We start from the raw sequence: 19,635 nt of genomic DNA on the forward strand, positions 1-19,635 counted from the left end.
AATCCGTTAAGAAAATCCGACTAATCCAAATCTGATAAGAATCCATCGGATTTTCAAGAACATGATTCGAATATGTTATGGGATATCCGATTTGATTAGAATTATAATAAAAAAACTAGATAAAGTAATATAAATAATATATAATATATAATATATAATTATATAAATAATATATAGAATATACAAATATAATATGTAAATAATATATAATATTTTATAATTAACAGATCAGATTTTCCGATCCCATCCGATTTGTTAGGATCAGGAGGGATATCCGAATCCGGATTGCCATGTTCTAGGGCAATTGAAGCCAACACTCAATGATTCAAGTCTCAAGTGGTCCGCTCCTTGTATTCATTCCTTTGCCCTTGCAAAGTGGCAACAAGCCAACAATTTGATAGTAGCGAACACAGCTCTAGAAAAAAAAAAAAAAAAAAAAAAAAAAAGATAAAGTTTTCAATCCCAATTGCTAATTCATGTTTCATTTCTATAGAAAATAGACAGGAGGAAACGTGAATACCAAAGATGAATCTATTCTTGCTTCCTTGTCAGCTTGCTACCACTTTTCTTATTGATGGTAGTTTGAGACTGATCAACAACATTATTACAGTCATTTGTACTCTCACCAGAAGATGGTTCAGCCACTGAGATATCTGAAGTGTACTTTTTGATCCTCAATGAGATGAGAATGCTTGATACAATCCCAAGTAAGGGAAAGAGAGAGGATAATAGCTGAGATTTCTCTGAGCCAGAGGCTGAGGCTACAGCAGCACCAGCAAGACTAACAATGGACGTATTCTGTAAAATCATTGGCAAGCAGCCGAGTACTGTAGGGAGCAGAAAATCGACAAGAAATCCCACTTTTGTAGCAGCTAGAGCATAGTTGATGACATATGAGGGGATAGGTGAAAAACGAGCTAGGAGAACAAATTTCCAGCCATCTCGTTCAACTCCTCTAGATAGAAGGTGAAAGTACTGGCTTCTCTGGGCCCACTCCATTGCTGAGCTTGAATTCCTAAAAAGAAGCCTAAATAAACAAAAGGAAAACCAGTTACAAAAGGTCTTTGGCAGCAATAAGGAAAAAACACAGATGAAAGATATTATTTTCTTGAAGTTAAATGCAATAATGGCAAATAGGAAACAAAAAGAGAACAGGTGATGGCATTCCTTTGGTTTTTCTTGTCTCAGTGATTTTTTATTTCCTGAGATTACATCTTATTTTTCTTCTAAACAATTTTTATATACGGTTGAGGTGTGTGTGAGGGGTGAGCATGAGTCAGTTTGGTTCGGTTCCAAGGCAGAACCTGGAACATAATAATAATAATAATAATAATAATAATAATAATAATAATAATAATAATAATAATAATAATATGCTGCTTTTTCCTTTCAAAGCTTTGACTTTGTATAATAATTTATCATAGACATTCCACATTTCAAGTCCATAGAGTCATTCAATCTCAGTGAAAATAAAACATATCTATAAACCTATATACATCATCATTACTAATCTATAGCCCAACTTCACACACATAACCCATATGCCAAGTGCAAATTTCTAATTACACCCAGGCCAGTTCCACCAAGGTCAATTAAGGCTGGTTCTCTGTGTTGGTTTGGGTAGGGTAAACCCCTAGACCCTGAAACTGGCCTGGGTGGGGTTCAGTTCCAAGAATTTGGAACCAGACCCTACCCAAAAACTGATGGTTCAAGGTCGGTTCCAATTGGTACAACCAACTCATTTGCTCACCCCCGTGTATGTGTATGTGACCGCACTATATCGTCCAAAGAATTAAAAGGACGCTCACTTTATAACCTCACGAGTGATGAGTCTCTTCATCATGAGTTCGCTAGGTCCAATATCTTATGAGCTATTAAGATATATCAGTGCGCTGCAAAGCAGCATTATATAACCAAATATCTTTTTTTTTTTTTTGCGTTTTTGAAAAAGGTAATGTATATAGTATTAAATGTAAAATCAAAAGTGTACACAGTTAGATCTGTTTTGATCCCTCCTCCATATATATAATGTACTTGTTAAGAGAGGTGACAGCTATCTATAATAACAACAACAACAACAACAACAATAATAATAATAATAATAATACCCCAGATCTTTTCCTCTCTTAAAAGACCAATATATTACACTTTATTATAAGATAGCTAGCTATAATAATGCATGTAGAGCAAGCTATAGTAATGCGGGTGAAGAAGAGGCCTTCTTGTGATTGCAGAATGTTTTGAACCATACCCAGGAAAACCAGGCTTTTCACACATAGGTCCTGGAAGGGTAATTCTGTAAATTTCAATAATTACCAGAAAAGTTTCCTCTTTTTTCTTGAGCCATGTTTGAATTTGGAGTTTGGACCAGTAAACCCTACCTGTTGGGATTTTTTGGGTAATAAATAAAAAGGAATACACTGTTAATAAAAGAAAAACAGTACAGCTAGTGTGATGAGAAACCACCATAAATTCATTTCCACATACAATTTCAAAAAGAAAATACATCCAAAAATAAAGAGCAAAACATAAACTAGCTGCTTGATTCCACATCAAGAAGACCAAAAACGAGCAACAAGATCTTCCTTTGACACCCCTTCAAATTCTGGAAGTATAAGAACCCAATCCAATATCTTCCTTTTCCCGCATAATAAAGTGATTCAATCTCTTCCCCTAGCCTTGTCTTCAAAATCCTTTTGTTTCTTTCTTTCCATACATCTCAACATATGACAAAAAGTATACAACTCCACACAATCTTTGCCTTGATATTTCCTCTCATTGTAGGCCAACAAGCAAAAATATCTCCCAGAGGCCTTGGTTCCACTATATTAGCTTTGAAGAGACCAAAGAAATATCCCCAAATGAAGTTCGAGGAAGGACAACGAAAGCAAAGATGCAGCACATTCTCCTCAGCAGCATCAAGTAAGTAACACCTTCCAGCCAATTGGATGGCCCCTGTTTGAATGCAATCCAGCTTAGAGTACTGTCCAAAGCAACTAGCCAAGCAAACACTTCCACCCTACGTGGAATAGGATTTCCCCCAAAGTCCCTCAATTCCAATTTCTCCACTCAATTCCTTAGTAAAGCCTTGCAAAAGGATTTAGTAGAGAATATGTCATTATTGGATTCTTCCCACCACCTAAGATCTCTCCTATCAACTTGCACCTCAACCAATTGTAATTTTGAGAGTAAATCCACAAATTCCCCAACTCCCCATACAAGAGGATCTTCTGAATTTTGGACACCAAACAACTCTTTCTTGAATTGCTTCAAGATTCTATGCAATAAAGTGCTCTTTCTACTTAACCTATGCAAATGTGGGCAAAAATCACAAAATTTTCCAATTCCCATTGAATCATCTTCCCAAAATTTTATGGTTGAACCATCCCCAACCTTGAAGGAAACAAAATCAAGAAAAGCTAATCAAAAGCTCATTATTACTTCCCAAACACATACTCCAAAAGAAGACTTCACTTCTTTGGTGTCCCACCCTTCTCCACAAAGCATCCCTTTCAAGTCCAAATCTCAAATAACCACTTCTCCAAAAGCACCATATTAAATAACCACACTCTTCTAATTCCCAAACCTCCCTCCTTTTTATCCCTACAAACACAATCCCATTCCACTAGATGGTACTTCAGTCCCTTTAATCAATTTTCAGTTTTGATGAATGAATTAACATTTGAGTATTGGCCCCCCTCTCTCTTCTTCTCTAGTGCCAATCCAGTTTTCTAGTGATCCGAAATCTAGATCTGGATATCCTCTTTTCTTCTTCATTCTCTGGCTGCATTTGACCCTCTTTTCATATCTGAAAACCACCTTACAAGTATTCTCTTCCACTACATGCAGATTGTAGGACTTTCCCATTCCAATCCTATGTCATATAGCCAGCCACAACTCAGAAGCCCAAGTTCAACAATAAACTCACTCAAGAACACCTACCCACACAAAAAGGGGGCAAGAATTTACCAGTGGTAACAGTTTAAGTCTTGGATGACAAGACATGTAAACTAGTCTGAGCCCCATAACTTCCTATTTGTCAATAATCCAGATAATGAGAGCCAACACTTTAATGTGTCTCATTAGGAGATCAGTCAGACAAGATATCAGCTTAAAATACAATAAATTTCAATGGTGAAAACAAGTTCTATGACAACAGTTAGAAATCTCAATAATATAATGCATGAAGCAGCTGACTAAAAGTCATGTAATAGTACTGTAATTTACAATTTGAATGCCCACAATTAATATAACTTACCTACCTTTCATAAAAAAGAGAATGCAGTTAGGAACAAGTTAACATTTTCCTACAAGAGGCAACACTCTTCTTCACATTTGGAGAAAGATGAACAACCATTTGGGGGATGGGGGTCATAATAACCCAAATCCAGCTTTATTCTAAAAATTATGTTTGTCACGAAGTAAAAAGTGTGTATAGATGTGCTGAGAATAGTCTTCAAAGCATCACTATGCTTTGGGAATCCCCCCTGGCGGGGGCATGTTGTATTGGGTTTTTGCTGTACACAGTAAAAAGTGGTCGCTTGGTGGTTTAGCTGTTTGCTTGTTTGGTAGTAAAAGAAACAAAAGCAATCAACTAAATGTCAGTTATGAAAAGATAAAATGTAGAAAAATTGACCTTGAATGTAGTGGTATTAAAGATACTTAGGTCAAAATAGACCAACACCAAGTAATTCTTTTGAACTCTACAATATTGTTTATCTTTATTACCCTTGTATATTTTTCTCGAACCCAGACCTGCTGCTTGCACCACCATGTATTTTGGGCTACTTAACCAATCACAAGTGAACACCAGTGTTTTGTACAGTGACATGTGGGCCCCATGTGTATGGAGCACTGGTGTATTCACTTGTGATTGGTTACATAGAACACAATACAAGACAGTATGAGCAACAGATGTTGAGTGATTTTTCTCATATCTCCCCGTCTCTATTTACTTGTTGATTTAATAAAAACAAAGAAACCTCAATTTCTCATAAAGGTGGCAAACCTCCCTGGCAGCAAATTAATTATACTTTTTCCTCTATTTGACTAGGCATATTTAAACAAACAATGAACAGCTTGAGGCTAGTTGGAATTTCTGAACCCTGACTGACCCAAACCCTATTTGAATGCTGCCATGGGCCCACGGCAGCTGGTTATTGAAGCATCCACCTATGCTTTTTTCCCAGTTTCAGATGAGCAACTCTGAACCCATAATACTGAACGGGTTGGAGTTTGGACAGGTAGTGCATTTGCTTCAGTCACATACACACTTGGGCATGCACTAGCAGAACAAACATGTTTCTGGATATTCTGCAACAAAAATTTGTTTACATTGTATTCATTATTCTTATTATTTTTCATGTTCATAATGAAAATTATATAAGAAAATCCCCAGTAGAAATCTATTCTCCCAACCCCTCCCATGGCCAAGCTATCAGCCCAAGAGTTAGCTGGCCTTGGAATCCATTGGAAGGAGATGTTGACCTCTCTATGAAGTGCCGGTTTCCTTTCGTCATTCTTGTAAATACAAAGAAGTTGACAGGTGATTATTTCCTTTCACTTGAAACTTCCTTAACCAAAGAAAAAAAAAAAAAAAACACTTGACCTAAGTGAATTTAAAATACATATCAAAAGGAAAGAAGTAAACTATAACTTCCACCAAACCAACCTATGCATCTAACCTGTAGACAAACTAGTGGACCAGCTATAGAATTCTTCGAAAACCTAAGTTCATTTGTAATCGCCTACCATGAATCCCAAAAGGCTCAAATTTGACCAAGTCAATCAATAGCATGCCAATAAATAAATGCAGGAGATTATAACAATCTTAACATCCACGAAAGAAAAATTAAGAAAAAATACTATTCTTGCAAACAAGTTTCGTCGAAAACACTGACAAATCACCAAAAGAAAGACTATTAAGAACACAATCCCCCAGAAAGAAAAATTCTATACAACAATATAAAGAAAACGAAAAGAAATCACCTGCCGATCCAGAAGGAGAGAGAAGCCCCGAGAACCTTGGCAGAGAAGACGCAGAGAACACCAGGGAAAAAGCCGAAAAGAAGCGAAGCACCGGCTTCGAAGAAAATGGCAGAGGGCAAGCAGAGGGCGAGGGTAAGAGTGTGAAGGAGAACGTAGAGAGGGATGGCCCAGAATCCCAATTGGTCTGATAAATGTCGAAACACTTGCAGAGCCGCATCTTTATCCCATCCGTACTGCTTGCTGACGGCTCTCAGGATCCCAAAAATCGCCACCACAATAGCAACCGTCGATAATCGGCCCATCATTCCCATTTTGCTTCAACAACGAAGACACAGGAACGGATTAGGGGATTGGGTTATTGCTTCGTTCCTCCACAAGTCCTAATCCACCATGATCATCCCTCCCCCCACCCCAAATCTGGTTTTTGTCGGACAGAGTGTCTCTAGAGTGGGAGAGGATGGGAGAAGAGGAGTGAGTTGCGAATCGGCTCATCTAAAACAAAAATCGGATGCGGTGAACAGGTGCTTACAAAATTGTGCTCACACCGTTTTCACAGCACATTTCAGCCGTACAAGAGTTAAAAACTTAAAATCTGCGCCAACGGCCTGACGCCAAAAAACGTTTCACACAATGAAAGGCCGTCAAGTGTCCTTCCACACGCAAATCCCCTCAGCGCGTACGGAGCTAACTCCAAAGTCCAAACAAAATCCTATCCTCGCTTATTAGGGGACCGAACTGTGGGTATAGTTTTGAAACCGAACCGTACTACCGGTTTATCAAAAACTGGTAATGGAAATCGAATCAAGCCGATCGGTTAATCGACGGTTCAATCTTCAATTTGTTGTTTTTTGGTTTTTTACAGTATATATATTATAAAAAATATATAAATATATATAATAGTATATTTTAAATAATAAATAATATATTATATATTATAAATATATATTTATACATAATGCATATTTATTTATTTATAATATATATAGAAATATATGTATATCAGTTGGTTCTATTAATCACCGGTTTTATATATTGTTTAACTGAAACCGAATCGGTATCTTTGATTTTTAAAAATATCAAACCAACCGCTTTGATCAACCAATTTTTTTGCTTAATTTCGATCAGTTTTTTTTATTTGATTCAGTTCAGATTCGATTTTCTTGCTCACCCCTAATTCTCTGGACTTGGACCCATGCAACCCTGCATTCTACCGATCCAAACTTTCATCATCTCTGGCACCGATAAACGTTCTAGCAAATAAACCGGAGGTTTGTTTTGAAAACTAGGAAGATGGCATTCGTCGTCACAGAGAAGAACAAATTCATTTCATAAAAGTTTATTTTTTTGTTTGAAAATTTAATGAAAAAAAATATGTTAAGTATATCTATTGGTTATAGGCTTTGTGGCAACTCCCAAATCCTTTGTAATTATTACTTAATTCTCAATGTAATTGACTTAACTTTTCGTAAGGTATATATATATTTTGCAAAAACAAAAAAATGAAATAGAGCTTGGAGAGAAATATGGTAGGAGGTTTTGGGTCTAATATGGGGTTTTTATGAAAGACAAATAAAACAATGTTTTTTTTTTTATATATAATTTAAATTTTGCTCCTCCCCTAACAAAGAAGATGGATATGCTAAATGCTATCCACGAATTGTTTTCACATACCTACCCATAAAACACCACCGGTGTGTATTAAAAATATCTCCCCATAAACGACTAGTTTTACATCAGTGCCCCACAACACTCCACAGCACATCATTTTGATGTGGGAGATATTTCCAATACAAGGTCAGGATGTACTGTGGGGCGCCCCTTATGGGGTGCTGATGTGAATTCATGATTAACAAAAGAGATATTCCAATACATAACTGTAATTCTCGACGGGTAAAGATGTAAAAACAACTCGTGGGTAACAAACATTAACTTAAGGAAAGTTTTATGACACTAACAAAAAGACATGATACTAAAAAGAGGGAAGGAATTCGACCAATCAAAACTATTGAATTTTAATAAAAAATCATGCTATCACTTCTATGATACCAGTTGGAGGAGTCCACGTCTATTCCTCACGGAAAATGCTCCCCACACCTCACATGTTTCAAGACAAATTCAGAGAATTAGATGCAAACTCTATTCCATATTCGTGACAAAAATATTTTCTCCCTCCCCACCCCCGCATTATAGGGAGGTGCCTTGATTTTATAAATTATAGAGGAAAACTGACATTCATACTTATAAGACCTGCAAAATAGATGAGGCCGTGAGGTGCCAATGAAATGCCTAAGTTAAATCAATGATCCCAATCTTTTTGCAGATCATGCGTTTCCTTTTTTTATATTATAATAATAAATAAAATAAAAATCAACCATGATACTGGAAAGACATAATACTCGAAAAACTTATAATCAGTCAACAGTGTTGTGATATACTCCTCACACAACGCTACTCACAGCCACATCCCTCCGTGTAATGGGAACATCTCCCATGAATAATAAATAATATTCAAGTTCCTATTCAAACATGTTGTGAGGTGTGGGAGCATTTTGTGAGGAATAGATGTGGACTCCAACCGGTATCATAGAAGTGATAGTATATAAGGGCAACTTTTGCACCCTAATATCAATGAAAGTAATGTTTTTAAAATAATTTAAAAATAGGTTAACTTTTTAAAAATAATATCAATTAAGGGCAAAAAAAACTATTCACCTTCTTCCTCTTGCAATCCATTCATCAGTGCCATCGGCAACGCCACCTCTAGCAATGTTGTTGGAGGTGGGCGGCGGCGGCGCTGGTGGTCATTCCCCTGCCCAACGATGCCACCTCCGCCTCTGGCAACGTTGCCGGAGGTGGGTGGAAGTAGAGGCAGCGGCTGCGCTAATGGTCATTCCTCTGCCCAACGCTGCCACCTCCGCCTCCGCTTCTAGCAACGTTGTCAGAGGTGGGCAGAAGTAGGCGGGCAGAAATAGGCAGAGGCGGCAACGGACAATGACGCTGATAAATATATAAAAAGAGGAAGAATATGAATACTGTGTTTTGCCCCTAATTGATATTATTTTTAAAAAATTAACATATTTTTAATTTTTTTTAAATATTACTTTTATTGATATTAGTACCTTAAAGTTGCCGTTAAAATTGAGGAGTTTTGATTGGTCAAATTCCTTCCCCCTTTCAATATCATGTCTTTTGGACAACATTGTATTGGGAATAACAAACCTGTGGGAATATCTCCCAATGATGTTTTAGAAATAACTCCCTTGTCATTCATGAGTTTACATCAGTATCCCAAAAGGGGGCGCCCCACAATGCCCCATAGCACCTACCAACCTTGTATTGGGAATATCTCCCATGTACAGTGGGACGTTGTAGGGCACTGATGTAAACTTGTCATTTATGGGATGATGTTTCCGATACACAGTAACGGTGCTCTGTGGGTATATGTATGTGAAAACAACTCATGGATAGCATACAATGAATGCCATTTTCTCTATGATGATGTTTCCATTAAGTTGGTCTGGAATTTTGAATTCATTAAATTTTCAAAACAAATCTTTATGAAATGAATTTGTTCTTCTCTGTGATGATGAATGCCATCTTCCTAGTTTTCAAAACAAACCTCCGGTGTATTTGTCGGAACGTTTGGTGCCAGATATGATGAAAGTTCGGATCAGTAGAGTGCAGCGTTGTACGGGTCCAGGTCCAGAGTCAAATAATTAGGGTGAACAAGACAAGTCGAAAAAAAAAAATCGATTAATCAAACTGATCGGTTTGGTATTTAAAAAAAAAAAAAAAAACTGAAAGTACCGACTCGATATTTTTAAAATCAAGGCACCTCCCTATAAGGTGGGAGTGGAGATGAAGAAAATATTTTTGTCACGAATATGGAATGGGGTTTGCATCTGATTTCCTGAATTTGCCTTGAAATTGTGGTAAATTAATAATTTTTTTCTAGATTTAATATTAAATTTTAAAATATCCTTAATTTTTAAAACTCGATTTTGATACTCGATGTCAAAGAGATGGTCAAACTGCAATTGTTTGATTGAAAGAGAGATATAAGGCAACATCATTAATCTCCATTGTAAGAAGATTGGCATGTATTCAATTTCAATTGTTAAAGCGCGGACAGCCTTGGAAGCCGTATTAAATGTGAAGGGGTTATAATTGAGGGAAACTCACACCTAATTATTGACACTATTACAGCAAAGTAAATCCCCATGAACATATCATCAAAGAAAATGAGAGTAAAGTGGAAAGCTCATTCAATTGGTTCACATGTTCCGTGAGGCAAACCAGCTTGTGGATTGATTAGTCAACCGAGGTCACTTTGCTTTTGGACCTGGATAACATCTCTCACGACCAGGAAACTTGTAGAATTAAGTTCCAAAAGACATTTGGGGTTTCACTACCCCCTAGTCCTGCTAGTACTCTCTTCCTTTAGAAACCAAAAGAAATATCCTTGAATTTCTCTTAAATTTCTAAAATTTCTTGAATCTAATAATCATATTTCTAAAACACCCCTACATTTATAATCTAATTTCTAGAATATTCATAGCCTCATTTCTAAAGCACTTACAAAATTAATTTAATTTTAGGTAATTACCTTGGGTGGAAAAAATTCGAGAATTACGCAAAGAGGGGTGCCTTGCGCCAAAACCCACCTTGCTAACATTTCTACTTACAACACAAGGGATTGATTCCATGGAGGATAGAGTTGTGACACACGATATGGGCCATGCCAAATACGGCTTGGTCATTGTAGCAATTGCGTCGTGTAAGTTTCACGTAAAAGCTGCAATTTTAAAATTGCCCTTCATATCAATTGTTTAAAGGGAAAGCTGCAACTTTAAATTTTATATTTTTTTTATTTATAAAGTTTGTATTATTTTTTTCTATAGAAACCAGTGTCAATAATAATTATATGGGTATTTTGGATATTTTAATGTTTCTTCATAGAAATTTCTAACAAAAGAGATCTACTTGCAATTATGTCAGGAATACAGGGAGGTGATTACCATTATCAAATTTGAGGAGAGATCTCAACAACCGTGAATAACTTTAGAAAATGTTTCACAAGTGATTTAAAAAGCGACCAAAAGCTAAACCATTTTTACCTCTAGATCATAGGCCACCGGTTTAACCGAATGGATCAAACATTTCAGACCATGCCACCTCAACGTCTATATATTTTAAGTAGGGCTTTTTACAAAATAAATGACTAAATTTGGTCATTTGACAAAATCAATATATTTTTAAAATAATGGCAGAAAACATGAACAGAAAAGATTTTTAATTTTCTAAAACAAAATTGTTTTCACTAAAAGACAGACTCGTAAGAGGACTTTTTCCCCTTCGAGTTCTTTACTTTCTTGGCATCTCTCTCTTCTATCAAGCTAAAGAATCGTTCGAACGCTATTCACCTTCTTCTTCCTTTCACACCGAACTAGGCACGACCATCTTCTCTCCAATTTGATCTCTCTCACCTTTTCTCTTTCCTTTTCTTTTTTCTCTTTCATCCTCTTTCTCTTTTTTTTCTTTCTTCTCCTTTCTCTCATTCTTCTTCTCGGCATCATCATCAGACCATATACCACTTTACCAGAACCTGGTTCAGCTGATGCCTTATCACCAGTTCTGACAATTTTCCTCAAATCCTGATCGCTTCATACCAAAATGCATGGGCATAATAATAGAACTTACCTGCTCGTATTTTGGTCTGGGTTCATTTGCTGCAACAAGGGATACCACAATCTGTTTCGACTTGTTATTTGTCTTCAAACAAAACATCAATCCGCGATATGATTAGCAACGCGGTAGGAAGAAGCGATGCTTAAGGTGTAGTTCGTACTCGAGGCTTATCAACCAATGGTGGCAGGTGTAGAGAAACTGCCAACAACATCGCTCAACTGGTATATGAACAGGGGGTTTTGTATATTGTTGGGGAAAGCCGAAATGGATGAAGGAAACTGATGTTAACGTTGTGAGACAATAAGGATTCGAAAAAAATGGTGATAAATCACCGAAATACTTGTAATACTATACCGAAAATTGACAGGCCACTGTTGGCTTGAGCTATAGTGGCGGGCGGAGATAGGGAAAGGCAGAGTAAGGAAGAAAGAGAAGTCAGATAGAGAGTAAGAGAAGAGATCGAAGGAAGACTTTCCCGCCGAGTTCTGTGTTTGAGTGTGGGAGGAGGAAGATAATGAATAGTAACTTCGGCTATTTCAGGTTTAAACGGGCAATTTGGTCAAAGAAATTTATTTTCTTATCTCGATCACTAGTTTTGTCATTCTTGTAATGTATAAGGAGAGAGATGGCATTCTTATAATTTGAAAGAAAAAAAAAAACAAGAAAGAGAGAGAAAGAGTTGGTAAAAATACATTCTTATAATTTTTATGAAAAAAGTCAAAAAATAATTTTAGATTACATTTACTTCATCCTAAGGCCTTCTTAAGTACATATTTCAGCTTAATATATATATATATATATATATATATATATATATATATATATATATATATTCAATAAATAATATATAATTATGTTTTTAAATTTAATTTTATTATTTTATTTATTAAAATATTAAAAATTGTAATTTCAAGCAAAAAGGAGTTTTTCGTGAAAATAGCAGGGCGTAGGTGCTTTGACATGCGTAGATCTCAAAAGGTTATTCAAAATCAAAAATCAAAACACTTCAATCAGACATAGGAGTGAAAAGTTATGGCCTCCCAAAGTTTATATGCAACTTGCAATCCCATCATTGGGTTGACTGGCTCAACAATCTAACCATCTGAATCGAACGCTTTTAACAAAATCAACGAATTTTAACATTTCTCCGGATTTTGCTCAACGGAACTTGAAATCTTAACCGATTAACAGTTCAAACGATTCAACTAACTAAATTAATAACGAATTGAAAACATTGGGTTTCAGCAATTTATCCTAAAAATTAAAACAAAACATGTAAAACACTTGTAGACTTATGCTTTGCTTCGGCATTTAACGTTTAATTAAGAAACCTTGTTTAAATATAAACACCAAACAAATAATATAATTAAAACACCTTCAAAATTCATATTACCATCAAATATAAATATAGAACCTCTTGAAGCGGAGGTGCAATATTAGATTACCAAAGTCAATATTCATATTATTGACGATTGAAGGTGGCCAAACAAACAAAATAGTTATGTCCGTTTCATATAGCAATTAAAATTTTGATTAATTCTATCCGCCAGTGTTCTGGGAAGGAACAAAATTCTATCATGTTGTTTCACATGATAAGTTCCGCGCGTTAATTGACTTATTTGGCCACAAAATAGTATTCAATTTAATAACAAACATCACAGTTTAAATAAATTGATTTTTCGGAAGTAGGAAGCCGACGTAAGACTTTGAAGTTTGAACTGAAGTATATATATAATGAAGTATGATCACCAATTCCTTCTCCCATTTCGATGACTTCGGTCTTTTTTTCTGGATGTTTTATATCTCTGACCAATATATATCTAGTTGGATAAAAGAGAGAGAGACTTTTTTTTGGAAATTTATTATGATCTTTTCTTTCTCATAAATGTTTATTGATTTTCTAAATGTATTATTGTTCCAAACTCCCACTTTTATTATACCATTCCTTTTCCATTTGTCATTTTTCTTAATTGTATAAAATCCTAAAAATTTATGCAATGGAATAAGCAATAAAAACCCCCAAAACTTAAATGTATCTTGAATTTTCATTAATTAACTTAAATATGTCCTAGGTTTTTCAAGAGGGCTAAACAACATACCTTATACCCCCTTTTGTCCTTTATTTTCTTTCAAATTTTCAAGAAGAAAAAAAAAATCAATCAGAAAGACAATCTCATGAGTTTCATACTCAATTTTGCTTGTTAAACCAAAAGAGTAAAAATTAATTGAATTACCCCAAGAGTAAAAACATGTGAGGTCTTATTGATGGAGAGTATGTTTAAGTCATGTGAGTTCAACTCAAAAGGTATACTTAAATTTAGGGTCATATATTTAAACTAAGGGTATGTTTAATTCTTTTACCCTATTAAAAGTATTAGTGTATTTAAACCAATTAATTTTAGTGTTGTTCACTTGTACCCATAACTTTAACACAATTAATCACTCACCCTCTATTTGTTATCCCAGACCCAGCACAAACTGGTCTTGCCTTAAAGCACAAACCATGGAGGAATAGAAAATTAGCAACCGCTGACGCAGACCCTGCATCAGAGTAAGGATTAGACGTTCATATACGTCACCTAAACTAATGTTTGTCAAAAGACTCCAAACAAATTAGATATTGTCTTTCAACATTTATATGTTAATATTATAAAAATATTCAAACTCAATTCAGCCTTACTAAACTTACCATATATATAGTCAAAGCCTCAAAGGTGTTAGAACGCGGATTGAATTGTGTAAAGTTATCATACAGACCAACGTGTCGTGTAAGGACCTGGGAAATCCCTGTAGACAGCGCATGCTGTCATCACGACAGTCAAACATTTTACACTCAGTAATATGATAACTTGTCAAAAGACCCTAGAAAACACATCCCTGGTATTGTATTGTATAAGCTTTGAATTCTTTGAAATCCCCCTCCCCCCCAGGTAGACGTTCAATTAATTGAAAGATAAAAGTAGACAGTGTGAACGTAAAGGGTTGAGATTGAGAAGAAATAATAATTTGAGAAAAAAAAAATAATGCGAGTGCAATTAATAATGGTTATTTCGACCCTCAATTCAAAAAATGCGATGTCACCTAAATTGTTTTACTCGATTACCGGAAAAAAGTTATTACATATTTTTATTAATTAACCTCCTTTGTCATTTTGTTTTTTAAAAAAACATACTTTTTATTTATAACAATTAAGAAACAACATGGGACCATGCTTCTATTTTGATGTTTGCATTTTTCTATTTTCTCATAAAAAACTCTTGTTTGATGTTTGCATTTAAGGCCCCATTCGTTTAGCAGTGAATAAGGAGGTAAAGTTGGTCGGTGGATATCTTTTTACTATTGATCAATTTTATTATATATATATATATATATATATATATATATATATATATATATATATATATATATATTGCATTATGAATAAGTAAAATTTTATTCATCTCCCGAATGAATAAGTAGCTTTACCTATTTTAATATTAACTTTTTATAAGTAAAAATATAATTTTATTACTTACATATATAAGAAACATTTATCTGAGTAATCGCACTTACTCTGGTAAGTAGCAAATTTTTTCTTAATAAGTTGCAAATTGAGTTCTAAACAAATGATGCCTAAGATGTAAGCAAACTTTATTACTCAAAATTGTTCAATATAAACAAAAATGTATTTTACCCTTGTTTATACCTATCACAACTAAACATAAAAATAAATTTATCAATGCAAAACCATACCAAATTTGCATTATCACAATGCACAGCCTTAAAGATCACATATTTGCGTGCGTGTAATTGAGCAGTTTGTCTGCATTTGGTACCTTATAGGAAACATTTGATGAAAACTATGGATTTTCATTCATTGATTATTTCCTTGTACTGAGAGTGGGAACAATTCATTCATCGATTACTTGTCATTTGGCATTTTTTTTTTTGTTTTGTTTTTATTCATCTTTTAATTCAGCTGAAACTGGTATAATATTTGAAATCGAAATTGGTTTTTATAAAATGAATAATCTGTTTTTTTAGGGTAATAAAAAAGCTAGATATTTAGGAGGCGAATGCAAAATTGATTCTATAGTGATGTCCAAACATTTGTCGGGTAACTAAGTTTCCGTTTATTTATTTATTTATTTGAAGTTTGGGTGATGCATGTAGCATCATAGGAAAGAAGATCGAGAATGGCTCTTTTTTCCGGTGCATTAACGTTTCTGTAGAGGAGTGTTTACGTGTAGGCGGAAGAGAATTTTTAGTCAGCCGATGCCCGATAACATTACACATTAGACATGGAAAACATTTTTCCTAGCTAAGAAACCTGCAAGTATTAATTGCATTATTTCTCATTAATAATATAATTAATTCAAATACATAAGGCTGACCTGGTTCGGTGGGTGAGGGGAATGGTATTTTCAAAGTGAAGTGAGAGGGCGACCAAATAAATGTGAAATGTCAATGCTGAACGGTGGTTCTCTCGTTAATTTATTATGATAAATACAAAACATTGACGAAGAGGCCTTAATTAAGATGACTTTTACAAAACCCTATAATAATAATAATAATAATAATAATAAATATCTAATTAATTGTCAATCCACTGGCCACTGCTTGCTACGGTAGTAATGTTATAAATATGGGGTAAGAAACAGGAGATGTACTACAGTCGAGCTCGAGCTCCCTCGCTCACTGCTACTGCTTACAAAAACAAAAGGAAGGGAATAGCGCGCATGCAATAGCTCTAGCTCCTCCGCTCCTCCCTTATTGCATCGATCGATCCAACGAGTTACGACTGACGATGGATCCTTGCCGGAGTACTGAGTAGAGAAACAGAATAGTACTACTACTAATTAAATATAGTATGGTATGGATTTTTCATCACTTCCTCTCTTGTATTCTAGTGCGACAACGACTGTTGTAACCACGACCCTGGTTCTGGTTGTCGTTTATGGGCTTTATTGGATCGGATGGAACAACGGCGTCGTCGGCAACTACAAGAAGAAGAGGGATCAAGCACGCCCACGTCCACCCGAGCCCCCCGGTGCATGGCCCATATTCGGCCATCTTGCTCAGCTAGGGGGGCCCAAACCACTGTTCCGTACCTTGGGTGACATGGCCGACAGAAACGGTCCGGTGTTCATGCTCCGGTTCGGTATGTACCCTACCCTGGTCGTGAGCCGTTGGGATGTGGCAAGAGAGTGTTTCACCACCAACGACAGGGCTCTGGCCAGTCGTCCAACTAGTGTCGCCGGGAAATACCTGTCCTACGGTGGTGCTATCATCGGGTTTGCTCCATACGGTGCCTACTGGCGAGAGATACGCAAGATTGCCACACTGGAACTCCTCTCTAACCGTCGGATAGAATCGCTGAAACACATTCAGTTCGCAGAGGTAGGGAAATGCATCAGAGAGCTGTACGAGCTGTGGGTGAGGAAGCAAAGGCGTCCCTTCACGGTGGAAATGAACCAGTGGTTCGGGGACCTGACCATGAACGTTATCGTTAAAATGGTTATCGGAAAGCGATATTTCAACACCACCGACCCATCGGACGAGGACAAGGAGGCCCGTCAATTTCGAAGGGCAATCATCGAGTTCTCTAAACTGGCAGGGGTTTCAGTGGCATCCGACGCCATCCCATTTCTGGAATGGATGGATTTACAAGGGCACAAGAGTGCCATGAAGAAGGCGTCCAAGGAAATGGACTCCATCGCCGTTGGCTGGCTGGACGAGCACCGCGACCGCAGGCGCGGAAACAGAAACAGAGATGATCAGCAACAGGACGACGACTTCATGGATGTTCTGCTTTCAATACTAGAGGAGGATACTCACCTCTCCACCTACGATCGCGATACCGTTGTCAAGGCCACCGCCCTCGTACGTACCTCTCTCTCTCTCTCTCTCTGGTGTCAATTATACTGGGACCAGGTCCAATTCAATAAATGTTTTGGACCAATTTGGACTGCTCCAATTCAATCCAATCTATTCAAATTTATTTTGATGTAGATTAGTTTAATCCAAACCCGGTTCATTGACACATATATCTTATCTTAGAACAGATAGTGGCTTAATTCAACCCAATCTAATATAAATTTGTTATAGACAGACCAGATCCAATCCAATCTAATAAATATTTTAGAGAGAATTGGTTCAATTCAATATGTCTTATTGGTTCGTCTAAATTGATTTTAGATTGAAGGGACAAAACCGGTCCATTTACACTCTTATATGTACCCTGCTCCTGCCGATTATTATACCTAATTATATCTAGTTAGAATTACGATATAGCTAAGTTAATATTTCATTATAATTAATTTATTATAACTTACAAGAGAATCCACAAATTAATTAAGCTTATTAACTTCATTCTTATTATTCCATAAAATTTTGTTAATTTTACTGCAAGACCTGAAACCTAGCTCGATCCATATATAATTCCTTAATTTTCCCTTTCTACACACTTTATTCATTTATTTCTCTTTCTTAATTATATTTACAATATAAAATTAAGTTGTGATGAGACCGTGGAAAAAAAAAAGATTGATTGAACTGCTAATAAATAATAATCCTCCATTAATTCTTGGCTACAATAAGTAATACAACAGACAATTCTACAATAGTTTAATTAATTAACTCAAATATATTTTTTTAATATACGTGGATGCAACTTGATGGAATGTGATTGGACAAGCAGGCTCTGATCTTGGCTGCCAGTGAAACCACGGCAATCACCTTATCATGGGCGCTCTCCTTGCTGCTGAACAACCGGCACGTGTTGAGAAAAGTCCGGGATGAATTGGAGAAATGTGTTGGGAAGGATAGAGAAGTGAAGGCGGATGATATAAAGAACCTGGTGTACCTGCAAGCAGTTGTGAAGGAAACACTTCGCTTGTATCCTCCGGGTCCACTCTCCGTACCACATGAGGCTATCGAAGACTGCTGCGTACACGGCTTCAGGGTCCCAGCAGGGACGCGTGTTTTGGTTAACCTTTGGAAGATACAACGCGATCCTACGCTGTCGTCCGACCCTTCCCAGTTTCGTCCAGAAAGATTTCTCACCGTCACCGGGGCCGGCAGCACCACCCACATCAACGTTGATGTCCGCGGTCAACACTTCGAGTTGATTCCGTTTGGGTCGGGCAGAAGAATTTGCCCAGGGATTTCATTTGCTCTTCACACCATACACATGACGCTTGCCCGCTTAATTCATGAGTTTGAGCTGGGGACACCCTCCCAAGCACCTGTCGACATGACCGAGGGTTCCGGTTTGACCATGCCCCGAATTACGCCATTGCAAGTCATTTTCACCCCACGCCTTCCTTTCCTTCAAGTTCAATATAATAACACCAACCAGTAGACAAAAATTTGATCTTTGAATAATGAATCTAAACCTCCTTATATTTAACTACTAAAAGATAAAATAATAAGTTCTCTCTCCCTCTCTTCTTATTTCTCCTAGTAATCTACCTGAATACATAGTTTGGAAATTGTAAATAAAATTATTGATATAAACCAATTGGGGCAATGGAGCGTGTTCGGTTTCTGTATTTTGCTAGCTTGGGCCAGCTGTAAATGCCGCTCGTTTATCCAAATTTGGTGGATTCGTTTTCAATAATGGTGATCTGAATTCGATTCATTTATAATTGCAAGAATTCACCGCACCCGTAAAATATAATTCCATGAAGATATATGATTATATAAACTTAAATAGAACTAATATTATCATATCACGTTTGCACTTCCATGAGTTATTTATCCAGGTAAATACACTTACCAGCTAATTATTTTCAAGGAAATATTTATCCAGGTAATTGTATTTATTCATGTTCTTTTATTTTCATGTAAATAAGGTAATGACCACTTCATCCATAAAAAAACATTATTACAAAGAGCATTTTTGTCCCTTTCAAGTGTTGGCAACTTTCCCTCAAGGTGAAAAGAACATGGGATTTTTTTGTCAATGGGAATCAAAAT

The 19,635-nt window shown here is 36.2% G+C and overlaps 2 protein-coding genes across 2 annotated transcripts; one reads left to right on the forward strand and one right to left on the reverse strand.

Moving 5' to 3' along the window:
- Positions 1-194: 194 nt before the first annotated feature.
- LOC104591919 (SNARE associated Golgi protein family) lies at positions 195-6,487 on the reverse strand. The gene is made up of 2 exons (XM_010251067.3): positions 5,989-6,487; positions 195-1,027 (listed from the first exon to the last, which is right to left on the reverse strand). The coding sequence occupies exons 1-2, from the start codon at positions 6,297-6,299 to the stop codon at positions 532-534; spliced, it is 807 nt and encodes a 268-aa protein (XP_010249369.1). The 5' UTR covers positions 6,300-6,487; the 3' UTR covers positions 195-531.
- Positions 6,488-16,319: 9,832 nt separating this feature from the next.
- LOC104591918 (cytochrome P450 CYP82D47-like) lies at positions 16,320-19,204 on the forward strand. Its single transcript, XM_010251066.3, has 2 exons — positions 16,320-17,538; positions 18,356-19,204. The coding sequence occupies exons 1-2, from the start codon at positions 16,531-16,533 to the stop codon at positions 19,016-19,018; spliced, it is 1,671 nt and encodes a 556-aa protein (XP_010249368.1). The 5' UTR covers positions 16,320-16,530; the 3' UTR covers positions 19,019-19,204.
- The last annotated feature ends 431 nt before the right edge of the window (positions 19,205-19,635 follow it).

This window comes from Nelumbo nucifera, chromosome 4 (assembly GCF_055504915.1).
Source record: "Nelumbo nucifera cultivar China Antique chromosome 4, China Antique-T2T, whole genome shotgun sequence".
In the NCBI taxonomy this organism is placed as follows: Eukaryota; Viridiplantae; Streptophyta; class Magnoliopsida; order Proteales; family Nelumbonaceae; genus Nelumbo; species Nelumbo nucifera.